The sequence below is a fragment of the Rhineura floridana genome, chromosome 4 (assembly GCF_030035675.1).
Source record: "Rhineura floridana isolate rRhiFlo1 chromosome 4, rRhiFlo1.hap2, whole genome shotgun sequence".
NCBI lineage: Eukaryota > Metazoa > Chordata > Lepidosauria > Squamata > Rhineuridae > Rhineura > Rhineura floridana.
The window spans coordinates 191558287-191585637 of NC_084483.1; the positions used below are offsets into that span (position 1 = coordinate 191558287).

The following is a 27351-nucleotide window of genomic DNA, read 5'->3' on the forward strand; positions in this document are numbered from 1 at the left end:
CAGAGCTTGGAAAAGTTACTTTTTTGAACTACAACTCCCATCAGCCCAATCCAGTGGCCATGCTGGCAGGGGCTGATGGGAGTTGTAGTTCAAAAAAAGTGACATTTCCAAGCTCTGTTTAGATGTATACCAGATATCTCCCCATGTCTAAGACATTTAATATGTTATTCTGTAGCTGAAATTGTATTTCTTTCATGTATTCATATATACTGAGGAATGTACCATCTTGCATATTTTAGAATAGCTATTTTTTCTCTGACAATTGCGATAAGCAGCAATTAAGCTAGGAATGTTTCATAAATGTGTGATCTTCAAAGGAAAATTTAGTATAAATATCCCGGAATTTTAGTGTCAAATCAGTCTTATCCTAGGGGAGGCTCACTAATGCTTGCATCCCCAGATACCTTGTAAGATCCAGGTAACTAAGTGAGGTACCTCAGCTCTACATCAAATAGGATGCATCACTGTGTTATATTTATACTATAGATCAGGATTTTAGCTTTAAGATATGTAATGCCTTAACCTGCTTTTATTTTGATTGTATGATGATGAACTTTTATTCTTTCTTATGGAATGTTTAAATGGTTTTACAAATAAAAGAAACTCGTTTAGCTGATCTTATCTGCCTGAACACTTGTTCCTGAATCCTAAATTTCCCATGTGCTAATATGAGGAGGAGGGCCCTAACTCTTCCCTTTGATGTGGCATCTATTTCAGGGAAAGCTCAAGTGCAGCTTAACTGCCAGGCTTACAGCCTGCTACATAGACAGCGTGCTCAGACTTCTACCCTGAACAGAGCAAATATGTCACACTGGGTCTTGAGTTGTACCTGAAGCCCATAGGCTGCAAATTGTACCTTCCCATTCCCTTCCCCTCCTCAGCTTCACAGAACTCAGGAGAAGTGGGGGTCCCATTAGATTGAAGGCCACATTCTAACTAGGTCAGGTTTGGGGAGCCTCCAGAAGTTTTCGGACTCCAACTCCCATCAGCAGCAGACAGCCTGGCCCAAGGGTCAGCGATGGTGCGAGTTATAGCCAGGCAACACCTGGAGGGCCACAGGTTCCCTATCCCCCTCCTAGGCTCTATTTATTTATTCTCTCCACCCCATGTACAACAGGGGTGTATTTTATCACCCTATTTGTTTAATCTATATGCTGAACTGCTATTGGAGGTCACTGATTCACAGCGTCGCCATAAGTCGTAATCGACTTGAAGGCACATAACAACAACAATATGCAGAACATATTATATGGAAAGTGGGATTGGACCAAGATGAAGGAGATGTGAAAACTGGAGGGAGAAATATCAATAATTTAAGATACTACTAGCAGAAAGCAGTAATGATCCAAAACGAACGCTGATGAAAGTTAAAGAGGAAAGCACAAAAGCAGGAGTACAGCTGAACATCAAGAACACTAAAATAATGACAACAGAAGATTTATGTAACTTTAAAGTTGACAATGAGAACTTGTCAAGGATTATCAATACCTCGGCACAGTCATTAACCAAAATGGAGACAATAGTCAAGAAATCAGAAGAAGGCTAGGACTGGGGAGGGCAGCTGTGAGAGAACTAGAAAAGGTCCTCAAATGCAAAGATGTATCACTGAACACAAAAGTCAGGATCATTCAGAGCATGGTATTCCTGATCTCCATGTATGGATGTGAAAGTTGGACTGAAAAAAGTGGATAAAAGAAAAATCAACTCCTTTGAAATGTGGTGTTGGAGGAGAGCTTTGCAGATACCATGGACTGCGAAAAAGACAAATAACTGGATGCTACAACAAATTAAACCGAAAGATCACGAGAAGCTAAAATGATGAAACTGAGTTATACTTTGGACACATCATGAGAAGACATGATTCAGTAGAAAAGACAATAATGCTAGGAAAAACAGAAGGGAGTAGAAAAACAGGAAGGCCAAACAAGAGATGGACTGATTCCGTAAAGGAAGCCACAGACCTGAACTTACAAGATCTGAACAGGGTGGTTCATGACAGATGCTATCGGAGGTCACTGATTCACAGGGTCACCATAAGTCGTAATCGACTTGAAGGCACATAACAACAACATAAAATCTCTTGACCCCTGGGCTGTCTTTCTTCATCTCTTAATATATGATTGCAGCTGGGACACAGACCTGAAGAACCACCAGCCATGTCATATGAATCAGATCTGATCTGGGAGGATGAGGGAGTTGGGGAAGGATCCAAACTGTACTGCAGTTCGGCACATCCAACTGCTGTCTGAGAATGAGGCTTATGGAAACTTCCATAATGACACAAATGATGGCCATCATCGTGATGACAACAACAGCAGAGTGCAGGCATCTGCTTTAGGACATATTCAGATGTGCCCACTCCACAAAAAAAGAAAAAAAAGAAAAAAAAAGAGGGAAACGAATCAGGATGCATGCTGGTTCATTAAGAAACATGATTGTTCCTGCACAATGAGAAGGCTTCTAAGCACGCAGCATGCCACCACCCTGTGAAGTAGGCTACAATAATATATTAACATTATGCACAAGAGTACCATATTATCAGCCTCTTTACCCGTTGTTTGTCTGAGTAATGGAATGTCTGCAGCCAGCTGGAAATAGGAAGCCGTCCTGCTGTCCTCTAGAGCACCACTTGAATGATGTGGGACTGTCTTGGCAAGTGTAAAGAGAGATTATCCTGGCCATCATTAATTTTTAAATTTGCTCCACGTTGCGATGTGCATGCACGCTCGCATGAGAAGTTGGTGAACAGAAAAGAAAAGAAGCAATCCAGTTCATTTGGCACTGCGACCTGTTTTCATGTCTGTGAAACCTAATCAGTTGGAAAGTTGTCGTAGATCCAATTCCAGGGTCGTTAAAAAGAAAAAGAATTCAGGATAAACTGCATAGGCTTGGGGAGAAGGAAGATAATTATAAAAAAGAGCAACACACAGGAAACATAGAAAACAAATACTGAAAATGCTGCAGGAAAAGAGGCTGAGCTGGAAGACAGTTGATGAAGAGTACAGTGTTTTTTATGGCATTTGCACCAACTGGTCCCTATTTATCTTGGACAGTAGATATTTCCTGGGGCCTGCCTCTGCTAAAACACTGCTTTTAATAATCCATAATATTGGGTTGGATTCATACTTCATTTTTCATGGATGGAAAGACTGTCCACAGACAGTGTTTGATCCAGTAGAACGATCCTGCTGGTGGAGGCAAATTTTACAGACATCGCCTCCTGCTGCAGCCCCCAGCACCCCTGTTAAGGAAGATTCCCCGACTGTCCAGAACACTGTTCGCAATAGAAGGAGGGAGAAACAAGCAAAGCTCACCTCCTCCCCCGCACCCGACACTAGCAGGGGTGAGGTTGGTTTCAACCCAGCTTTTTACTTGAATTTTAAAACCCGTGTTTAACATTTGCTGCGGACTGTCGTAGGGAAGAGGCTATGTTTTCTATCTGTTCTTCCCAAATAAATAGTCTGGGACTTTTATAAGAAGGAGCTGCACCCGAAGGATCATCTCTGCGACATCTTTGCGGGGACTGTTCTTTGCCTTTTTGACACAAACATGAATGTATTTGGCTTTTAGGCCCCATTCTTTGGGGGAAACCATGACTGTTGAAAGTAGCATGATACTGCTTGAAAGGTATACTGCAGATGGGTTCTTAGGCTTTTTTTGAAATGTTCAGATTTTGTTGCCTTAAAATTGCTGTAAATTGTATTATCACTTCAACTTGAATTCTGTATTTGTGGGTTACTCTTTGTGAGCCACCTTGCCCCCCCTTTTTTGCCAAAAGGTGGCACAGAAATAAACTCTAACAATACTACTGACAATAAAGGTAGAGTTAGACTATCATGAGCACATAGACAAAAAATGAAACAAGTCATATTGGCCAGAAATTACTTACATATCGACACGATCGGAACTCAGGCCCAGGAAAGAATTTCTTTCAATTTTATGTATATTTATGTTGTCTTGGATATCACTGAGATGTAAAACAAGGTACATGTTTTAAAAAGGAAAAAGAAAGTACTTCTTCATGCAGAACATAGCTGAACTATGGAATTTGCTCCAGCAATAGTCAATGGTGGCAACTAGATGGCTTTAAGAGGATTAGACAGAATCATGGAAGATAAGGCCATGATGGCTATGCTCTGCCTCCACAGTCAGGCTACATTCAGACATGGGGCTTATTGGTTAGTTTAACAGATTAAAATGGTTGTGCTTCTGTTCCAGTTTTTTAAATTCCTTGCACACTGCAGTACCTGTTGCGTTAAGGAACCACAGCTTTTTTGGCTGCTATACCAGCATTTCGTGCAAGCATCTTTCATGCTGCTGCAATGAACAGTGCCTCCTTTTCGTTCTTCACCCATTATACACATACACACTGTAAAGGTAAAGGTGTTCCCGCACTTGTAGTGCGAGTCGTTTCCGACTCTTAGGGTGACGTCTTGCGACGTTTACTAGGCAGACCGTATATGTGGGGTGGGATTGCCAGTTCCGTCCCCGGCCTTTCTTTACCCCCCAGCGTATGCCGGGTACTCTTTTTACCGACCACAGATGGATGGAAGGCTGAGTGGACCTCGACCCCTTTTACCGGAGATTCGACTTCCTCCTTCCGTTGCAATTGAACTCCGGCCGTGAGCAGAGCTTCGGCTGCGTTACCGCCGCTTACCACTCTGCACACACTGTAGTTCCCCCATAATTCATTGCTTGAGTTAGTGCTGGACATGGGGGGGGGGAGGAGGAGGAAGGGAATGCTGCTACCCATGCCTACGCCGGAATACCAGGTCAATTTTTGTCAGGAAAAAAAAACCTGGCACAGGCCTGAAGTGCAGGAACACATTGTATACTGGGATCGCTGATTACATGAGCAGCTGCAGCTAGTACAAATCTCTCACAAACCTCCAGGTTCCCAGGCTTGCAAATGGATTATTTCTGGTATTATTGATTGATTGATTGATTGATTGATTGTACCTATATACCGCCCCATAGCCGAAGCTCTCTGGGTGGTTTACAGTAACTAAAAACATTAAAACAAATATACAAATTTAAAAACACATCTTTTAAAAACAATTTAAAAGACAATTAAAACATTTAAAACAATTTAAAACACATGCTAAAATGCCTGGGAGAAGAGGAAAGTCTTGACCTGGCGTCGAAAAGATAACTGTGTATCATGAACACTTGTGCTAAACTTCTACTATATTCCACTAGATTTCTGGAATCTTGTGCTAAAAATGTGATTGTCCTACATATACACACACCCAAAGCTGAAGCTCCCAGAAATTGTAACATTTAACAGGTAGAATTAATTCTAGATTTTCAAAATATTAACTTTTTTTTTTTTTTAATTTGCAGATGTTTAAACGAAAAATTCAGTAGGGAAATTTGGTTGAGATTTCATAAAACAACAAGACTGATTTGGCTGTGGTATGGATGAATTCAGTTTTAAATAATGTATCCTCTCTCGTCTCTTCACACATGCACTTGCACACAAACACACACACACAGACAGGGGAAAATGTTCAAAACCCAAAATATTAGAATAATCCAGTAAAAAACTTACAGCACAACTTTCAGGGAAGAATGTACCTGGTTAATGACAGGTAAAAACCTGATGGCAGTGTTTGATATCAACCTAAAAGAATAGTGAAAAAATAGGTGTAGTTAGCTAGTCTCAAAGGAAAACAAAAAGAACAAGAAATACCAGAATGGAATTGATGGACAGCTGTCTGAAATGAATTTGAGTATTGCGGCTGGTGCCCATTGGGACTGGTAGGGCAGAAGGCAGGGAGCCCAACAGTAGGTGGAGCCAGAGCCAATAACAGAAAGAGCCAAAGCCAATGGCAGCAGTGCCAACTAATTCTAGCTTTGTCCCCAGCCTCCTCCCTGAGGAGTTCTATGGCAGGTGAAGGCTGGCTGAGGGATGACTGAGGTTGGTGAGGCACTGCCCCGTTCACCCTTATGGATCAGCCTCCACTGAATTTGAGGAGGAAAAGGTCACAGGCAAATTTCAGTTCCCCTAATTTATATTATTCAATTTGGTTCTTCCCCACAACATTCTGACACATGCATGTAATGGGTTGGCCAAGGGTGAATGCGATCTCTGGCCAGCAAAAGTTACCTCCCCCGCGCTAAAGAGAAGACTGAGCTGATATCAGCTGATTGCTACTGCACAGCTTACCACCCACCAGGTACTGCCCTGATTCATTTTCTCTGCCTACTAAGTGGTAACTGGTCTTTTGCTGTGAATATCATGTTTAAACAGACAGCCCTGACACCCACTCAAGCTGTGGGTCCTGCACTTTGGTCTAAAAATATGAAACACTTCAGCTTTCCTGTTCAGGAGATGTATATGAGCTTCAGGTGCAGGAACGGCTAAGGGTCCCTCCAGACATCCTTTATTTAAGCATTCATGATGATTTGTATTTTGATATCTACAGGAGCAGTTAAATGCAACCCTGCTTTTGCGGTTGCAAACGTTTCAGGGTGGACATACTGCTTCATTTCCTATCAGAAGCTCACGACCAGCACCAGAGCGCAACAGCACTCTGCCCAGTTGGGATTCCCAGCAACTGGCTTCCAGAGGCATACTGTCTCCCGCCATGGATGTAGAACACAGCCATTGTGGCTAGCCACCGTTGAGAGCCCTATCTTCCATGAATTTTTCTAATCGTCTTTTAAAGCCATTCAAGTTGGGTGCCGTCACGACTTCTTGTGGGAACAAATCCCACAGTTTTCAATATGCTCTGTGTGAAGAAGTACTTTCTTTTGTCTGTACTGAATCCTCTAACCTTCAAACAGTATTGGATGTCCCTGAGTTTTAGAGTTATGAGAGAGGGAGAGAGAAACTTTCCTCTGTCCACTTGGATGGCTTTGAAAAAGGATTAGACAAATGCATGGTGGATAAAGGTATCAAAGGCTACTAGCCACAATGGCTATGCTCTGCCTCTCTAGTCAGAGGCAGTGTGCTTCTGAATACAGTAGGGCCCTGCTTCTCGGCGCCCTGCTTTTTGGCATTCCGCTAATACAGCGTCAGTAGGGTGATCAGCTGGAGGGGGGTCTGGAGCTCCCCTCACTCCAGCTGATTGTGCCCGAGGACAGGAAGATCAGCTGTAGCGTGCTACAGCTGATCTCCTCTTCTGGCGCGATCAGACTCCTCCGCTCAAGCTGATCGCGCCGGAGGAGGGGAAGATCAGCTGTCTTCTCCTCCTCGGGGGCAGTCAGACTCCTGCACTCCAGCTGATCGCGATCAGACTCCCACTCGAGCTGATTGTGCCCGAGGAGGGGAAGATCTGATCTTCTCCTCCTCTGCTGCGATCAGTGGGTTGGGTTACAGACCCCCACGCTACAGCTGATCCGCTTTCCGGGTGGGGTCTGGAACCTAACCTGCCGTATGAGTGGGGCCCTACTGTACGCAAACAATTCCTGGAAACCATAGGAGAGTGCTCTTGTGCTCAGGTCTTGCTTTCAGGCTTTTCACAGGCATCTGGTTGGCCACCGTGAGAACAGGACACAGGACTAGATAGGCCTTGGGCCTGATGCAGCAGGCTCTTTTTATGCTCACTTTCTCCACACCTTACATAATTTTATACACCTGTATCATATCTCCTCTTTCTCAGCTTCTCTCTAAACTGAAGAGACCCAAACGCTGTAACCTTTCCTCATATCAATCTGGTAGCCCTTTTTGTCAGCCCCGAGGCAACAAATGAAAGACCCTTTCACCAGCCCCAGTCACTTTCCTACTCCTGCTTCAAACAAGCTCCTTGGCACAGGTATAAGAAAAGCAGCACCATCCTCACATCCATGATATGGATATGGTTCCAAAGTGCTTCTGACAGCACAAGGAAGCATCACCAGGTATTCATGTACACATGTGAGCATTGATGCAATGCATCCAACATTCATAATGGCATTCTAGCTGACATCAAGATGAATGGAGCCGCCATTTCCATTCCAAAGTGAGCTCTCAGATAAGGTATCTGTAACGGAAGTATTAAAATTGTCCATAGAGCTTCAGTTGGGCCATTCACAGTCTAATAAAGGTTTATTATCTGTCTCATTTCATATCCTCTGAGCATTTGCTTCACAGCAAAGCAGCATGTGAAGGAGGGCTTTAAATTTTCTTTTTTTTTTTTTCAATAATTTTTATTCAGATTTTCATAAAACATACAAGACGAAATCATAAAACATTCAAAGACAAAAAACAAAATCAAAAATAGTTAAACAAAAAAAAAAAGAAAAAGAAAAAAAAAAGAAACAAAAATAAAAAATAAAGAGTAAAATATTGACTTCCCATTTGTCAAAGATCAAATCAGTTATAAGTCTATAATATATAACAATCCTGTCTCTTAAGTCATATTATAAAATCACTTTCCTCCAGTAGTTATCTTACTTAATCATCAAATCTCATAAACATTACTTTATTCTTTCCACAAAAAGTCAAAGAGAGGTTTCAATTCTTTAAGAAATATATCTATCAATTTTTTTTTCCAGATAAGCATATCGATTAATCCATCTCATTACTAATTATGATAATCTTATTGTCATAACCATAGTCAAAATAAACATTTCAATTAATCCATCACATCAGAATCTGTTAGGTTCAGTAATTTCAGTAGCCATTGTTCTATTATCCCTATTAGTTCCATTTTCCATCTTCCATCTTCAGTAGTCTTGTTAAGTCCAGTAATTTCAGTATCCAATCTTCCATTATCAGTATTCCATAATAATCTTGCTGTCAAAGCCATAGTCATATAGTAAGAGTCTGATGGGAATTACCTCTATCCCAAATATTTTCTTGCCATCCATTCTGAATAGGTTGCTGAAATACTGCTGTAAAATCATATCTCTGTTCTTTTTTTCAAAATACACTGGGTCATCTCTTGAAAGTTTTTCCATTGTCACATGGCTGCAGTTAATTCCATAGATTTTCTCTATATTGGGCTCCATCACATCATTCCAGTCCAGAAGATTATCCATGCCATTGATAACTTTATCTCTAGAATCTTCATTAATTTCTTCAGAGATAACATTGAGTTCCAAACAATAAATTTTATTTCTAAAGTCCATAGACTCCAAATCTTGTTCCTGTTCCACGTTTGTTCCAATCTCCGGGATCTCCTCTCTCACAGGGACCCCTGTTCCAGTCTCCAGGGTCTCCTCTCTCACAGGGACCCCTGTTCCAGTCTCCAGGGTCTCCTCTCTCACAAGGACCCCTATGTCTTTAATCTCCTGTGTCTCCAAACAATAGATTTTGTTTCTAAAGTCCATAGACTCCAAATCTTTTTCCTGTTCCACGTTTGTTCCAATCTCCGGGGTCTCCTCTCTCACAGGGACCCCTTCCAGGGTCACCTCTCTCACAGGGACCCCTATATCTTTAATCTCCTGCTTCATTTTACTCAATTCAATTTTCAGCTCCTTACAACCCTGTCGCAGGTTTTGTTTCGTTATCTCAATCTCATCCATTATTTTCTGAAACATAGTTATTTCCAGATTCTCAGCCACTTTCTTAATTGCCATTTTAAAAGAAAAATATAGGAAAACCACTTCTTATTTCAGCAACAATTGGGTTAATACTCCAAACTTGGTGACATCACAGTATAAACAGAGCAGACAGCCTTATCTCTCCATGCTTAAGTAAACAAAATGCAGTTCCCAGGATCGAAACAATTAATGGCGGTCGTCAGGAAACAGATTCGTCAAAATAAAATAGACCAAAAAGAGAGTAGTCTCAGACAATATAATATTCTTCAAAATAAAAATCTGGAATAGAAATCCCTCTTCTGTGTATATCTTTAGAATGCAAATCCAGGACAGCTTTTTGCAACAAAAACAGAGATAAGCTATTAATTAGTGAGTAACAGAGAGAAGTTATGGCTCCCCAGTGAGATGTCAAAAACCGATCGATCTGGCAAATCTCTTTTAAACAGCAACAATTTAAGTCAAGTAAAAGAAAAATATAGAAAGAAGGGTGCTTGCCTGTTAGTGCGTTCTCTCTTAGAAGATAAGATGAACGTTCGCTTTATCAGATAGAGCTTGTTGTTGAAAATCCGTCCCACCTTCGTCGGCTGGACCTCGTCCCATAAATTAATGAGATCTGGTCGTCCCAACAAAAATAGGCTTTGAGGTTAATCTCTTCGTTTCTCCCTACCCGGGAGAAGTTTAATCAGTCAAAAAAAAAAAAATCTGACTGATATATCTGAATAAGCTTCTTTTGAGGCAGGAGCCCGTCTCAAAAGCAGGCACAGGCTAAGTCACCCTTCCCGGAAGTCGGAGGGCTTTAAATTTTCATGGCTCTGAGCATGGCTGATGAATTTCTGCACTTGTATATCAGAAGGAAGGGTAACAAGTCTCATGTCTCATTTGGTATGGCTTGTCTTACTGACTGTGCTTCAAGGGAGCGGTTCGCCAATGGCATCATTGGAAGCTTTAGTTGCAGCTCAGCACACTTTCACTCAGCTCCCTTTACAACAGGTGTGGGGACATTTTGGCCCTCTAGTGTTGCTGGACTCCAACTCCCATCAGCCCCAGCAAGCATGGCCAATGTCCAGGGGTGATGGGAGTTGTAGCTGAGCAGGATCAGGAGGGCCAAAAGTTCTCCACACCTGTTATAGAGCAACTTTCCTCCACCCGGTGTTCTGCAGATGTTTTGGGCTACAACTCCCAACAGTCCTAGCCAACAATGTTTTAGAAGACCATTAAGGACAAGCTAGGTCCATTTAGGGAAGTGCCCATAGGAGCTTTTCAGCATGGATTCAAACAGTGGTGCAAGCGAGATTAATTCACATCCTGAGACTCCAGGAAGAGCCATGTGACTTGGCCTTAATCAGGCAAAAGTGACAAATTTTTTCCAAGTTGTGGGTCAGAAATGACTAGGGGATCTGGGTGGCTGGGGGGGGGAGAAGGCATTTTTATGAAGATGGCAGGGGTAGTTAACATGGCACCCTTCAGATGCTGTGAGTTACAGCTTCCACCAGCCTCAGCTAGCATGGCCAGTGGTTAGGCATGATGGGAATTGTAGTCTGGAGGGCTCCGTGTTGGCTACCCTCGAGGTAAGGAGACATTCCTCCATATTTCAGATTACTTGCCACTTATATTTCTGGCCAGTTCAACAGTCTAATACAGGTGTGGCCTTCTTTTGGCCCTCCAGATGTTGCTAAAGTACAACTTCCATCATCCCTTGGCATTGGCCATGCTTGGAGTTGGAGTCCAGCAACATGTGGAAGGCCAAATGATTACCATACCTAATCTAATACATTGAATGGCTAGTCCATTCAGTGGCCTTGGCCTATGTATTAGGGCACAACCAAATGTGATGTGGAAGATTTGTAATTTTATTCTTGGGTCTAATGGCAAATCTAGGCCAAGGAAAGGCCCTTTTGCTGCCACAAGTGGCAACAGGATGCAAACCTCATAAAGTTTCACCGCCCACCACAAAATCTCCGGCACTGCAACCCAGAGATTCTTGTCCTGAAGGACAGCCCTCATTGACAAATTCATAAGCCCCAAATCCCTAAACCTATGAAGGGGAGCCTCTCTGTGTTCCACATACTGCAAACACTCCCATAGAACAGACTTTGCCAACCTGTGGGTCCCCACATGTTATTGGACTACAACTCCCACCAGCCCCAGCCAGCAGGGCTAATGGTCAGGAATGATGGGAATTGTAGTCAAGCAACATCTGGGGATCCAAAGGTTGGAAAAGGCTGTCATAGAATATGATCAATTATTTCCTCCACCCTACAAACCTCACAACACCCAGAACCAATCATCACAACCCTGCACAAACCAGTCCAGAGAGCACAATGCCTAGTCAAGACTCCAAACAGACTAAACTACCTCTGCTGCCCTTTCAGTTTAAAAATTCTAAAACCCTCCAATAATGGACAACAGGAGAAAATCTTCCTACCTGTAGAACCCACCTTCCACTGCTTTGCTATCTGTTTAACCCACGTTTTAACTTCTAAAATGGTCAATGGCAGCACACTGTCAATGTCCTTATGGCCCAAAGCTTTCTTAGCCAACTGATCTGCTAACTTATAATCTGGATATATTGCAATTAATGTAAAACAGAGATATAGATCAGGAGGGGGGGGCAGAAAGGTTGAACTGGATCAGGACCAAAGTCCTGGGGGAGAGGATTAAGTCCTTTCCTCTGCTGTTGCCTGATAAAAACCACCCCTCCTCTCATTGAACTCAAAAAGTATTTCTCCCTCTCAGGTGAAACATAAAGGTATCCTTTGCCACCTGTATGTCTTCCCCCCAATGACAAATTGTAGCAGTTGCCACCACTAAAAAGCCCCTTTCTCTTTTCATGGCCTGCCTAATATCGAAAGTGATGGCACCTGGAATGAACATGAGAAGAGCCTGATGGATCAGGCAATGGCCCATCTTAGTCCGGCATCCTGTTCTCACAGTGGCCAGCCAGGTGCCTCTGGGAAGCCCACAAGCAGCGCCTGAGTGCAAGAGCACTCTCCCCTCCTGCAGTTTCCAGCAACTGGCATTCGGAAGACTTGCTGCCTCCGCCTATGGAGGCAGAGCATAGCCATCCTGGCTAGCAGCCATCGATAGCCTTATTCTCCATGAATTTGTCTAACCCTGTTTCAAAGCCATCCAAGTTGGTGGCCATCACTGTCTCTTGTGGGAGCGAAATCCATATCTTAACTATGTGCTGTGTGAAGGACTTTCTGTTGTTTGTTCTAAATTTTCCAATATTCAGCTTCGTTCAATGTCCACAAGTCCCAGTGTTATGAGAAATGGAGAAAAACTTTTCTCTCTTCACTTTCTCCATGACATGCATAATTTTATCCCTTTCTATCATGTCACCTCACTCACCTTTTCTCTAAGCTAAAAAGCCCCCAGTGCCACAACCTTTCCATGGATGATGATTGAAGGGCCTTGGATGATGTTCTAAGACAGGGTTAATCAACACAGCAACCTCCAGATATTGCTGGATTACGACTCCCATCATCTCCAACCACTGACCATACAGAATTGGGCTAAAGGAAGTTGTAGTCCAAGAATGTCTGGACGGCATCACATTGGCTACCCCAGATCTAAATGGAATGAACATGTTCATACGGGAGACGTGAAGGTTCCAACTTATTCAGTCACTTGCACTGAATGATTTAGTTGGAGTGGGATTGGAATTTGCCATGTGGATGCTGTACCTTTCCACCTTCTTTTTATAAAATGGTCTGGCTATTGGCTATTCTGGGTCCTTCACAAGCACTGGGCCTACTGTTAGGCAGACGGTGGTGGCAAGGATAGATATCAGGGTAAGGGCAGGGCTAGTCTACCTAATTATTCTAATGGGTGGACTCAGCCTACATATTAGCCTACATTATTATCTTGCAGTCTCAATATTCATTTCATCATTGACTTGTGTTACTTTCTTATTTATCCTTTGACTTGTGTTAGGCATATGCAGGCATATGTTCCCATTTTCTTGACAATTATGCCTTGTAACAGACTAACATGGCTACCATTATGTGTCTGCTGTTCTATAAGAAGTGCAACCAGATTCATCGTGTGTTTAAACATTCTACATTTTGAAGGGGGGGTGAACAGCCTCAAGATTATTAACTGGGGCTGGGTGGGTTGGTCATATTAAGCCTGTGCTTTGTCAGCTTCACTGGCTCCCAGGCCAGACCAATTTAAAGTGCTGGTTTTAACCTTCGAAAAGCTCTAAACAGCTTCATGCCAGGCTACCAAATATCCTATTTGGATATGAAGATCTTCTTTGAAGGTCTTGCTCCAGGTCCCCCTACCAAATACCAATGACCCATCAAGTCCAGCATCCTATGAGACCCCTTGCAAGTAAGACCTGAGTGCAACTGCACTTTCCCTTCTTGCAATTCCCAGCAACTGGCATTCAGAGGCACACTGTATCTGACAGTGAGGGTAGAACATAGCCAATGTGGCTGAGGCATGTGATCACCAGGAGATGGTCTTCTCAGTAATGGCACCACAACTATGGAAGAGTCTTCCTAGGGAGGCTCACTTGGTGCCATCTTTTGAGCATCAGGTGAATACCTTTCTCTTCTTCCAGGCCTTCTAAACAACATACTGTGGGAGGCAATATACTTCTGAATACCAACTGCTGGAAACTGCAGGAGGGGAGAGTGCTATGGGTTTTCCATAGGCGTCTGGTTGGCCACTCAGAACAGGATGCTGGACAAGATGGGCCATTAGCTTGATCCAGCAGGCTCTTCTTATTATACAGCCACGAGAGTAGCTGTATACTATAGCCAGTGTGGATTTCTCACATTCCGCAATGTTAAATTGAAAATAACCCCCACGCCATTCTGATGCTTCCCATAAGCTCATTTCAAAACAAAACCTTACAAACCTCATTGTCCTGAACTCTGAATTGCTTGCTTAACAACCCTGTAAATTTTCATGGCGATACACAAAACAGTCAGAGAGAATAGAGAGTTCAAAGTCTAAAAAGAGAGGAACCCCCCCCAGAGCCCTTTTGGACTTTTTTCTGTCAGAGTTCTCATAATCTGTTGAAATTCATTAAAAATCAGCCATGTTCACAGAATACTTGTAATGCTAATAATGACCTTGTCCCATACTTTGACCTTCATCTTCTGCAGTTTAAAAGTTAAAAAAATGCCTGGGTGATTTTTAATTAATTTAATAAATTTTTAGCTTGAACCCAATCATAACTTCGGGCATGCTCTGTAAGAACCAACTGTTAGTGTTCTAAAAGCCAGACTCACAGCTGCTGGGCTTGGCCACACCCACACCAGACTTTGACTTCACTTGAGACAGTCATAGCTCCCCTCACACAATCCTGGGAAGTGTAGTTTGCGAAGGGTGCTGAGAGGAGACTCCCGTTCCACTGAGAGAGCTCCAGTGGCCAGACTGGTTTAACAGTCAGCCACTCTGATTGAAGGTCTGTGAGGGGAACAAGGGCCTCTCCTAGCAACTCTCAGCACCCTTCACTAACTACACTTCCCAGGATTCTTTGAGAGAAGCCATGACTGTCCAAAGTGAAATAAATGCCTGGCGTGGAAAGGGACAGCTTTGGTTTAAATTTGGGTGGGAGGCTACATGTGCCTGCTGTAGAATAAAAAGGTGAGGGAAATGCTGAAAAACAATGATACTGTTCACAATGTTCTCCTTTTGGAAAGGAAAGGGACTTCCCTTCTGCCCAGTGCCCACCCAGCTAATCTCCTGCCCTCCCCCTCCCCCGGGTTAGTGTTGGACTATGACCTGAGAGACCAGGGTTTGAATCCCAACACAGCCATTAAGCTCACTGGGTGACCTTGGGCCAGTCACTGCCTCTCAGCCTCAGAGGAAGGCAATGGTAAAACCACCTTTGAATACCATTTACCATGAAAACCCTATTCAAAGGGTTGCCATAAGTCCAGTTGACTTGAAGGCAGTCCATTTCCATTTTCAAACATGATGGCACAGAAATAAATCCCATTGAACTCAAAAAGTATGCAAATGATCAAACCCACCATCCTCCCCCTTCTATCCCCTCCCACTTGCCCCTCCCCTTCCTTTGCCCCTCCCTCCCCATCCCCATCCCTTTCCAATCCCCTCCTTCCCCTTCCCCCTCCTCCCCCTCCCCTTCCTCCTCCCCATGGTCAGTTTTTCCTATCTTAAGCATGATTGCACGGAAGTAAATACCATTGAACTCTATAACAATGCAAATGATCAAACCTGCCCTCCCTTCCCCCTTCCTTTGCCCTCCTCCAATCCGCTCCTTCCCCCTCCCCCTGCTTCTCCCCCATGGTCAGTTTTTCCTATCCTAACCATGATTGCATAGGAGTAAATCCCATTGAACTCAATAAGCATGCAAATGATCAGACCTGTTTTTCCCCTCCTTCTCCTCTCCTCTCCTCTCCCTTCCCTTCCCTCTTCCTTCTTCCTCCTCCCCTGCCCACTCCAGCCCTCCCTCCCTCCCCCCGGTCAGTTTTACCTAGCCTAAGCATGATTGCATGGCAGTAAATCGCACTGAATTCAATAAACATGCAAATGATCAAACCTGTCTTTCTCCTCCCCTCTCCCTCCTGCCTGCTCCCATCCCAGTCCTCCCCTCTGCGTTTCCTCCCCTCCCTCCTCCCCGCCCCATCCTCCATGGTCAGTTTCACCTATCCTAAGCATGATTGCAGGGGAGTAAATCCCACTGAACTCAATAAGAATGCAAATTATCAATCCATTCTCAGCAAGCTTGGACAGGATCCCATTACTTACCTCCCTGATTAAAAAGCGGGGAAATTCACTAATAGGCAAAAAACCTTGCGGTTTAAGAATGTACCTATAGCCTACAGATATTTCTATCATACTTTAAAAAGTGGGGAAATTGGGCAGCTATAGTGAATGCACCAGGGGAGCAGGAGACCTGAACTCCTTTCTGAGATATTTGACTGCCCTACAAATTTGTCAAAATGCAAACACCATTTGGGTTGGTCTTTCACAGTCCAGTCCACTTCCTGTGTAGGTTGGAAGAATTTGGTAACATGTGCCTCTGAGCATATGGTGAGTGGTGGCAACACCTGCAATCAGCCCAAATAATAGAAAGAAGACATGTGCTGTGCTGATCTTGTTTTAGCAGGGAGGAAGCAACATTATTAAGACAGTTGATATAGTTCAGGTACTCACTTTCAATATTTCTGATTTACTTTTCAATTTCAGTGAATTTTCCTATAGGAAATCATTTTCTTTTGCTTCTATTTCTGTGAATATGTGAAGTACAGCAACACTTTGCAAAATATACTCCTAAAAAACTCCAAAAATAATTGTGGAATAATGGCACTGACTATTCTGCAGAATAGTCTCCAGTGGATATGAGGAGTGTCTCAGTTTGCACAAGATAAAACAGTGGGAGGTGAAATATATTCTAGCAAAATTCTAGGTGTGCTCTATGTTTTTAATTGACCATGCCCACCTTGCCTTAAATGAAGTGATTTAAACATAGCAGGCTGAAAACATGCAGCCTCTTTTTTCCAACAGCTGGAGTCATTGCTGAAATAGCAACATATTGTAATCAGTCTGATTTTACATAAACTGCAGTATCAGATTCAACTGTTAATGCACCCAAAATAGAAATAGAACATAACCTCCAATTTGAAACACAAAGGCTGTCTTCACCATCATATGACATTGACCAATAAAAAGGCTTTGAAGTTAATAAAAATAAATTTGACACAGACTTCCAGGATGAATGAGGGAAATTTTTTTTTCTAGTTTAGATTCTCTGTAGAAACATTAGCAACAGGAAAGAAGCAAAGTATCAATCAATCATTATTTATTACGGTCAGTGACCAGCACTATAAAATGTAAAAACAGTAAAACAATAAAACAAGCAAATAACAATAATAGTTAATCTTGGGTGGGCCACTGATGTCTTAATTCAACACAGTACCATATTATCTCAGGCTGCTGCCCTTGTTTCCTCCTCTGTATAATACTGATATGTTTTATTGTTTTACTGTTTTTACATTTTATAGTGCTGGCCATTGACCGTAATAAATGATGATTGATTGATTAAGAAGCAAAGTAAGAAGAACACCAACAAACATACAAAAAATATAATTCTCCATCTTTGGAGATGGCAGGTGTTGCCACCACTCACCATATGCTCAGAGGCACATGTTACCAAATTCTTCCAAGCTACACAGGAAGTGGATTGGACTGTGAAAGACCAACCCAAATGGTGTTTGCATTTTGACAACTTTGTAGGGCAGGCCAATATCTCAGAGAAGAGGTCAGGTCTCCTGCTCCCCTGGTGCATTCACTATAGCTGCCCAATTTCCCTGCTTTTTAAAGTTTGATAGAAATATCTGTAGGCTATGATACGTTCTTAAACCGCAAGGTTTTTTGCCTATTAGTGAATGTCCTTATGTTTTATTTATGTAATCAGGCTGGGCCTCTCTGCTTTGAAATATGTGGTGTGTTCATACATAAGTCTTCTAATGCACCTGTTTCTAAGGCCAGCACAGCACAGACAGGCCACTGCAGAGGAAACTTACACACACAGCCTAAGTAGAGAAAGAGCCATTGCTCAGTGATGGAGCATCTGTTTTGCACACAAAAGGCCCCAGGTTTGATCCCTGGTATCTCCAGATAGGGCTGGGAATGTATCCTGTCTAAAACCATGGATAGCTGTTGGCGTCAACAGTACTGAGCTAGATGGGCCAATTGTCTGATTTTGATGTAAGGAAGTTGTCTCTGCTCCAGAGCCTGGTTAGCAAAACGCAATAGAGGCGTTCAGAAAGTGATCCTTAGTGAGAGAAGAGAGGTGTTAATAAATATTCATGAGAACACTCATATTTTTGACTGCAAAATGTTAGATTATGTATGCCACTGTTTCAGAGGGCGTTGCTTTTCAATTCACTTTCTCTTTTTGAATTTGAATTGCACATGAACGAGAGTGGAAGAGATAAGAACAGTTGTTTCAAAGCATTCCAGCATCTCGATTCCAAATGCAAACTAATTTTGGAAACAAAGGAGAGTCCAATGGTACAATCTGAAAAAGCAAAAGACATATTATCCCAGCATACAATGCCTCCGCTTACTCTTTTCCTTTAATGAGGCTGGAATCTGTGAAAAGGGCAACAAGTTACTGTTTGGAAACAGTTTGTCCGTTCTGCATGCACTCAAGAGGAGCAATTAACAGTTTCATCCCTTGTTTGAAAAATCTTTGGAAGCAAGTCAAGGGCATGCTTTCATTTTTTAAAATAAATAAATTAAAATGAGCTCCTAACAAACTTAATCGGACTCTATAACTCAGGAAAGGATGCAAAAAAAGAAGCTTTTGGCCAGCTTTTCAGTCTGAAAGCTTTATCAATCACCAGCATGCATACTTTATTAACTATAACGAGGCTTTTAATGTTAAATGTATTTTTTTTAAATTAACATGTGGGAAAAGAATTTTCAGTAGCTATAATTTCCCCATCCCAATTTAACAGGATAGAAGCAAGACATAAGGCTTGATTCTGTGCGTGTTTAAGTAGCTCAGTGGTAGAGCACATGGTTTTCATGCAAAGGCCCCAGGTTCAATCTTTGGCAACTCTAGACAGGGCTGGGCAAGATTCATATCACATGAAATCACAGATGTGAACAAAGCCCTGAAAACAGGCAAAGCTCTAGGAATGGGTGGTCTGCCCTCAAGATGTTCTGCAAGAAAGTGAGGCAGATGTTAAGCACGTGGGCCCTTGCAGACCTCCTGAATTTCCTGGATCAGGAAAGTTAAATAGAATAACTGACATTACCTGAATGAAGGAGGTTAAAAGCTGCAAGTTTAGAACTGGGATATTGCAGCTGGCTGGGAAGGCTGGCCAATTGAAAAGAGCTGCTGAATAAAAATGGGAAAACCTATCTGACCCGTAATAACTCAGAATGGTGTAAAGGGGAAAGGGCTACTGTCTTATTGGACGATTTGGTCAGAAATCTCCTCTTCCCCACATGCATCACCAGTGTGAGATCAAATGTTAAGGTAAAGTGAATGATGCACCATGGGGCGCCTAGGAAAAAAACCCCAGATCACCAAATTTACGCTTGTTTCTGCAGCTTAAGTGCCTTGTCTTTATTCATGAATTCTAAAAAGCCACTCAAAGTTTCTCAGTGGAGTGCGCAATACTGTGATGAATGCACAGGTTTCTCTGCCTTTCTTCAATTCCATCCCATCAGCCGATCAGCAGGAAATAAAGCCGGGGCCAGAGCCAACATTTGCAAACACATTACCATGCCGAAATGAAAAAATAATACAAAATCATACAGCAGAGTTGGAGCCGGGTGTAGACCCCAGCTTTGAGGTTGACAAATGGGTGCTTGGCCTCTGAATTTCTCACAGCTCCTAAAAACCAAACGGAACGCCACAAAACGCTTCTAGTTCCAGTTCAACACATTGCAGCCAGGTTGGGGAAGCTGATAAGACCGAGGTACTACTTGTGGGGGACAAGAGAAGGTTGGGCGACATTGACCTGAAGTTCAACGGGGTGAGTCTACCCCTGAAGGACCAGGTCCGCAGCCTTGGGGTTGTACTTGATTCCAGGCTGTCCATGGAGGCTCAGATTTCGGCAGTGAGCCGGGCAGCCTGGTACCAACTACACCTCATACGAAGGCTGCAACCCTACCTTCCTGTTCACCAGCTCCCACTAGTGGTACACGCCCTGGTCACCTCTCGTTTGGACTACTGTAATGCGCTCTACGTGGGGTTACCCTTGAAAACGGTCCGGCAATTACAACTGATACAAAATGCGGCGGCTCGACTACTTACGAATAGTCGCCGCCGATATCACATCACACCAGTGTTGTTTGACCTACACTGGCTACCAGTTGTTTTCCGAGCCCAATTCAAGGTGTTGGTATTGACCTTTAAATCCCTATACGGTTTCGGCCCAGTTTATCTCACGGAGCACCTTCAACACCACCAATTATGCCACCCGACAAGATCGGCCACACAGGGCCTTCTCTCAATCCCGCCAACAAAAACAGCCAGATTGGCGGGTACTAGAGAGAGGGCATTCTCAGTGGCGGCCCCCACTCTCTGGAACTCCCTCCCACAAGATCTCTGGCACGCCTCTTCCCTAAATGTGTTTCGGAAAGCCTTAAAGACCTGGCTCTTTCAGCAGGCCTTCAGGGTATCCGGGGAGGGTTAATTGTTATAACTGTAATGCCTCCTGCCCAGTTTTAATATTGTTGCTGCAGATGTATTGTTTTTATATTGTATTATTATATTTTATCAATTGTATTCTAACAAATTTGTAAGTCACCTAGAGTGGCCATCGGCCAGATAGGCGACGAAGAAATTAAATTTATTATTATTATTATTATTATTCAGCATTGCAGGCTGCAGTGGCATATGTTTGCCATCCTATTCTCAAACTTCTCTCTCCAAGCTCAAAGGCTTGAAGCTTGTTAGTCTTTCTTCCTGTGGTGGCTGGTGGCTCCAGGTCAGTGGAATCTGCTCCAGGCTTTAGTCTGAACTTTCAAGGAGCTGCCCTTGGACGTTTGGACTAAAACCCAGAGAGGAGCCACCGGCCACCATTGCTTTCTTCCACATGAAAGCTTTTAACAAGAGGCTACTCCTCTCAAAAAAAAAAGCTCTGTGGATCACATCTGCAGTCCATCTCCGCAGTAGAATCTTCATGGCATATTTATGAGGGGACACCCACTTGCCTTTCCTAGGCTTGGCCATTTCTCAGTGGTCAGAGCAGCTGCTTTGCATGCAGAAGGCCCCAGATTCAGTCTCTGGCATCTCCAGGCAGGTTGGGAAAGACCCGTCCGAAAACTATGGAGAGCTGCCAAACAGACAACTCTGAGCTAAATGGACCAATGGTGTGATTTTGGTATAGGAAGTACACTAGGTCAACCAATGGTTTGAAGTGCAGGAGCTCATTATGAGAGCCCCCATAATCACACCATTATGCAAAGTGCATCCATAGCCATGCCCCCAAGAAAAGTCCAAACATGTGGCTGCATTGATCCATGATGTATCTCAAGCAGCAGCAGTATGTAGCATAATATCAATTTCCTAGTATCAATTGACAGTCATATAACAGTGAGCTGGAAAAGGGCGATGTAATACAGGTAGTTACCATATTGGTTGCCATGTTGGCTGAGGAGACTTGGATTCATGTTCCTGATCAGCCATGAAGCTCACTGGGTGCCCCTGACGCAATCAGGGGCTCAGCCAAGCTACCTAGCAATCTTTTTATTTATATACTGTATTTATATCCCACCTTTTCTCCAAGGATTTCAAAGTGGTGTACATGGTTCTCCTACTCCTCTTTTAATCCCCACAACAACCCTGTGAGGTAGGTTAGGCTGAGAGATAGTGGCTAAGATCACCTAGTGAGCTTCATGTATGAACGGGGATTCAAACCCTGGTCTCCCAGGTCCTAGTCCAACACTCTGACCACTACTATGTCACATTGGCTGTCAAGAATGGGATTATGTGGCAGGCCAGATACTGTCTTCTAACATCCTCAAGGTTATAGTGACTAGGGATGAGTGACAAATTCTATTCAGTTTGCATTTGAAGGCAAATCTAATTTGCACTTTCCGAGGCAATATGAGAACGAGAGAGCAACTATCTTTCAAAGTTCACACTTCTCCGAATTTTGTCATGCAGTTCACCAACCCAACAATGTTTATAAAAATGCATGTTAGGGGAAAGTGTGCATAAAAATTAGCATATGAGCAAAAATAACATACAGAAATGCATTATATTCCTTGCAAAAATGTTTACATTAGTCAAACCTGCCTGCAAAAATGTGTTGTGTGAGGAGAAATTTACACTAAAATGCTGGAGAATTTTCATGACATTTTTTTTAAAAAATTGCTGCAGAAATGTGGAGAACTGAATTTAAAATTAGAAAAATAAGAAATGGAGAGAACTGAAATTAACAGATCTTTCTATCCCTAATAATGACTGGCAAATATCACTCCACCAATATGACATCACCGCTTCTGCTGCAAAAAACAGACAGCATCCTTACTCCTCCATTACACCCCCCCACTTTACTGCTCTACCACAACACTGCATCTGACCATTCAAACAGGATGAAGACACCGCCCTGGGCTCCTACTGGGAGGAAGGGCAGGAGATAAATTAAATAATAAATAAATAAAATAATAAATAAGACACACGTGCTTGACTGTTTTTAGTTTTCCCTTTGCTACCTGCAGGTCAAGCCTCAACTGAGGAGGAGAAGGACGAAGGTGACCTCTGGGACCCCTTTTCAAACAAAGACTGCATACACACAACACTTTATTCTAGAATCAGTGGAGACTGAGCACTCCCCCCCACGCAGTCCACACACAATCAAGATCTACTGCATATTTTTTGTCCCTGAAAAGTGCTTCTTGAGAAACTGGCTTCATTCTGAACATAAAAGCTCATTGCAGACTGGTTCTGCATTACCCTGAGTCTGTCCATCTGAAAACAGATGTAGGAGATCCTGGCAATGGGGCGTGTATCCACACCTGCGCAATGCTATTAATAATAATAATAAAACCCACATACACCCCTTGTGGACAGCAGGATCTAGACTGAAAGCAGCATGCTGAGGATGTGCATGGATGATTCCAGATTGAGAAAAACCTGATTTTTGTGGTACAAACGGGTTGGTGTGTACGCAACCTGAAAAATTAAGGTGAGATCACTTGGGATGGAGAAAAAAGTTCAACTCAGTTCATGTTTAAAGACAAATCTATCATATCTGCACTGTCCAAAATGATACAAGAATGGAAACATTGCCATCCTTCAAAATTTGCACATATCTGAATTTTGCAATGCAGTTCACCAACCAACCAATGTTTACAAAAATGCAAACATTAAGGAAAATGTGTATAAAAAAATGAATATCAGGACTTTAAAAACAAACAAACACAGATTGCTACAGAAATGTGGAGAACTGAATTTAAGACATTCAACAGGCAGCTGGATAGCTACTTCTCCGATATGATTTAACTTGGATTCCTGCATTGAGCAAGGGGTTGGCTTGATGGCCTTACAGGTCCCTTCCAACTCCATGATTCTATGACTGGGAAAAGGAGAAACTGAGAGAACCAACACTGACAGATCTTTCCTTCCCCAGTGATCACCCACAAGGCTCCTTCTCTCCACTATAGCAATGCTCTCTACCACTCTTCCTCCTCTGCTCTAAGGAATCTTGTGTGTAGGGATTTGGTATTGTACCACTTCTCCTGAATTAGGGCCAGTGCGAGTGCTATGCTAAGAATAAAATCAGTGTGTGTGGGGGAAGAGGGTAGTCCACAAAGGCCCTAAGCTACCTCTCCATTTTAACAAAGTCCACTGGATCTAATTAGGTTTTTTTTTTCTTGAATCACGACCAAAGAGATATCATCAGTTGCATTCAGGTCAGATGCTAACAGCAGCTTGACTATTTTTGGAGGAAACTTTTTTCAAAGGGTGGGATTAATTATCCATGAATTATGATGGAAACCCCATGGGAGCAGATGTGGCAAGCATGTCGTGAGACTGCCTCCGTTGTGAAGGATGCTATTTAAACAAATGTGGAATTAAGCTTGACAATCAGATGCATTCTTATTAAAAGGCATTTCATCACTGTATATAAATGGAAAAGTTTAAATGTTCACTGTATAGGCAGGAGAAAAGAAAATGAGTGGCTGCGTGAGTGAGTGAGGGTAGAATTACTTTTTTAGAATATCTGGATTATTGGGGTTGCTTTATTCTTTGCCTAATAGTTGCCAATCCAGTTCTGAGTTGCCTGTTCCAGCAAGGGAGGCCCACATCAGGAGGGAACAGAGGAACTACAAGAAGTTGCCTTATGCTGAATCAGCCCATTGTCACATCTAGCTCAGTACTGAGCCAGACATCCCCACTGTTTTGGACTAGAACTCCAATCATCCCATCCTGGTTTGGGGCTGATGGGAGTTACAGTCTCACACTCCTGGAGGGCACCTGGCTGGGGAAGCCTGGCCTTTTCTGACACTGGCGTTTAAGACAGAAGTCATTCCCAACCCTACCTGGAGATACCAGGGTTGAACCCGGAACCTTTGGTATGCAAAGCCTGTTCTCTGCTGCTGGGCGATGGACCTCCCTGAAAGTGCCAACCAGATGCATAGCCAATCCAGATGTAAATTCATATCTGGTTGTGGACCTCCATCTGCATCACAGTGCTTATTTGGACTTGTCACATGAGGCTTTTGATTAGGGATGGAAAGTGCTGTCAATTTCGGTTCTCTCAGTTTCTCATTTTTCCAATCTTAAATTCAGTTCTCTACATTTCTGCAGCAATTTGCAATTTTTTTAAAAAAAAATCCTCATGAAAATTCTCCAGCATTTAGTGTGAATTTCTCCTAATAAACACAAATTTCGTAGGTGATTTTGACTAGTACACATTTTTGCAAGCAATTTCTCCTAATATAATGCATTTTTGTATATTATTTTCACTCGTACATGCATTGTTATGCACAATTCCCCCTAATGTATGCATCTTGGTAAACGCTGTTTGGTTGACGAACTGCATTGAAAAATTCAAATATGTGTGAATTTTGAAGATTGGCTGTGTTTCAGTTCTCATATTGTCTCGGAAAGTGTAAAGTTGATCGATTCGGCTTCAAATGCAAACTGAATTTCTCACCCCTACTTATGATACGTTTGGAAGATAAGCATTCCCATCCCAAAAGTGTGGTTGTGACCATAGATCGAGTGATGGGAAGAGGAAAATATGATATCCTTTCTACTACTGGCTCATACTACAAATAACATCAGACCAGATGTCCACTCTAGCACAGAAGGAGAGCACGCAGACTTCCATGAAGGAAGTCTATGGAAGGCTCTCTCTCTCTCTCTCTCTCTCTCTCTCTCTCTCTCACACACACACACACACACACACACACACACACACACACACACACACACCAAGGTTTTCTTAAGTAGAGGGTCGAAGGGAAGGGTAGTGTTGTTCTTTGCTAGGTTTTAAAAAGACAGCTAATAATATTTTCTGGAAGCAACTCCCTGTTTCGTTCTTTTCATGGTGTACGAGTGCTCAGACACTTACGCAGGAAAAAAATGTTTTTAATATCATAACATGTTGCTTGCACGGCAGAGGATGGAGGAGTAGGAAGTGATGTTACAGGTAAAAATCCCTCAGAGTAATGAACATGCTAAATTACAGAATAAACATTTTCATTTTCCAGCAGCAAAATATTGCAGGTTTTGTTCTTGGAGTATGCACTATCCCCACAACCAAAGAGCAAACAAAAAGGAAGGTGAAATGAACTATGCAGTTATTGTGCAAAAACAACATGAAGAAGGAAAGACAGGACAATAAAAGGTTTGTGCAAATGTGCCATTTTCCTGGAAAGTTATACAACCGCAAAGCCTTGAATACTCACAAATATCTGAGATTGGGGAGATTCTGGAAGGCATGTCTATCAATATACACAAGATTGTTTGCTTTCTCAATCCTTCTGTGGAAAAAAGAAGAAAAACATCCATTGCAATTTGAATAATGGGAGCTAATATCTTGTTTTCCTAATAGCATGATATTCTGGGGAGGGAAGAAGCAATAATATCTGCACAGCTGATCTAGTGTAACGTTAGCAGAAGAAGTAGGCGAGTTGACATTGTTACGCAAGTGGTACAGCACATGTTCAACTGTCATAGATGATGATGATGAACTACTACTACTACTACTACTACTACTAATTAATAATAATAATAAAAAGGGTTGCAGAACATCACTTACATGTGCAAGGCATGATTGCTACAGGGGTTAGCATTCCCTTAGCAAATTCTTGCCCGCACTCCAACCATTTTAATCAGCACAACTCCCTAACTAAGTTGGGCTCTCCTGTCTCCCATACGAGCTATCTGCTATCGTCAGAGGCTCTGCTTGAGGTTTCACTGCCTTCACTATTCAATGAGTGATGAAAAGAGAAAGGGTCTTCTCAGTGGTGGCACCTTATCTTTGGAACACCTACCCCAGTAATGTTTGCTTGGTCACCTACTAAAGTAACATGCACACATCGCCACAAAAGAGATCAAAAGGGGACATAGATTTGCATAAAATGTGTGTGCTAATGTATATGCATAGATACAAATTTTATTAAAATGTAAAAAAAAAATCTCAAAGATTTCTCTCTGTCTTCTAAAGGTTATATTTAGAATGGACTTGGACCAGACAGCCCTTCAAATGTAGGTCTCCTTCAAATAAAGGACTGTCCTCTGTAAACTGAGACACATGACCACTCAAGTGCCTAAGATGCTATGACTTAGGTGACAGGTGAATAACTATTTGATTTTCCCAGGGCATTTGGATGGTGACATCATGACCTACTCCCTCTCTCTCTTTGCTGCTGCTGCTGACTGGACTATTCATTTTGCTTATTTGTTATAGATTACTATTGGATAGATTTGTTTGAAATTGTTAGTTTATCTGCCTTGAGCACAAATGGTGGAAAGATGGAATAATCTGCCCCCTGCAAACATGTCACTAGTTTTCCTGTTCTCAACAACAACAACAACAACAACAACAAAAATTGCCACGGATTGGAAAAAACGCATGATAGGGTGGCCCCAACTCAAATATCACATTGTACTGAACCAGACAGACAATGGGTGATACATTTATCATACATTGGAATGCTGAATTCATGTGTGGTAAGTGCAACGTGTAGACCAGAGTGCCTTTTACCAAGTTAGGCTGCTGTGACCCTATCTAGGGAAAATGGATCTGGCCTCATACACTGGTGACATCCAGATTAGATTACTGTAATGTGCACTATGTGGGGCTGTCTGAATGCCTTGGAAACTTCACCTGATGCTGAATGTGGCCACTCAGATGCTTGAGGTCAGGTGGTCAGAAGGTGTTACATCAGTATTGATTGCCAGTGCATTTCTAGGCC

At 42.6% G+C, this 27351-nt stretch overlaps 1 protein-coding gene across 4 annotated transcripts in view; it reads right to left on the reverse strand.

Moving 5' to 3' along the window:
• FSHR (follicle stimulating hormone receptor) overlaps positions 1-27351 on the reverse strand; it is a 148449-nt gene that overhangs the window by 33428 nt on the left and 87670 nt on the right. The window contains exons 4-6 of one of the 4 annotated variants that reach the window (XM_061625657.1): positions 25840-25911; positions 5552-5623; positions 3890-3967 (exon numbers count right to left, since the gene is read on the reverse strand). In XM_061625657.1, the coding sequence (XP_061481641.1) occupies positions 3890-3967; positions 5552-5623; positions 25840-25911 (222 nt within the window). Of the gene's footprint in view, positions 1-2551; positions 2780-3889; positions 3968-5551; positions 5624-25839; positions 25915-27351 lie in introns of those variants that run through there. The other 3 variants (XM_061625656.1, XM_061625658.1, XM_061625659.1) reach the window with 3 other exon arrangements.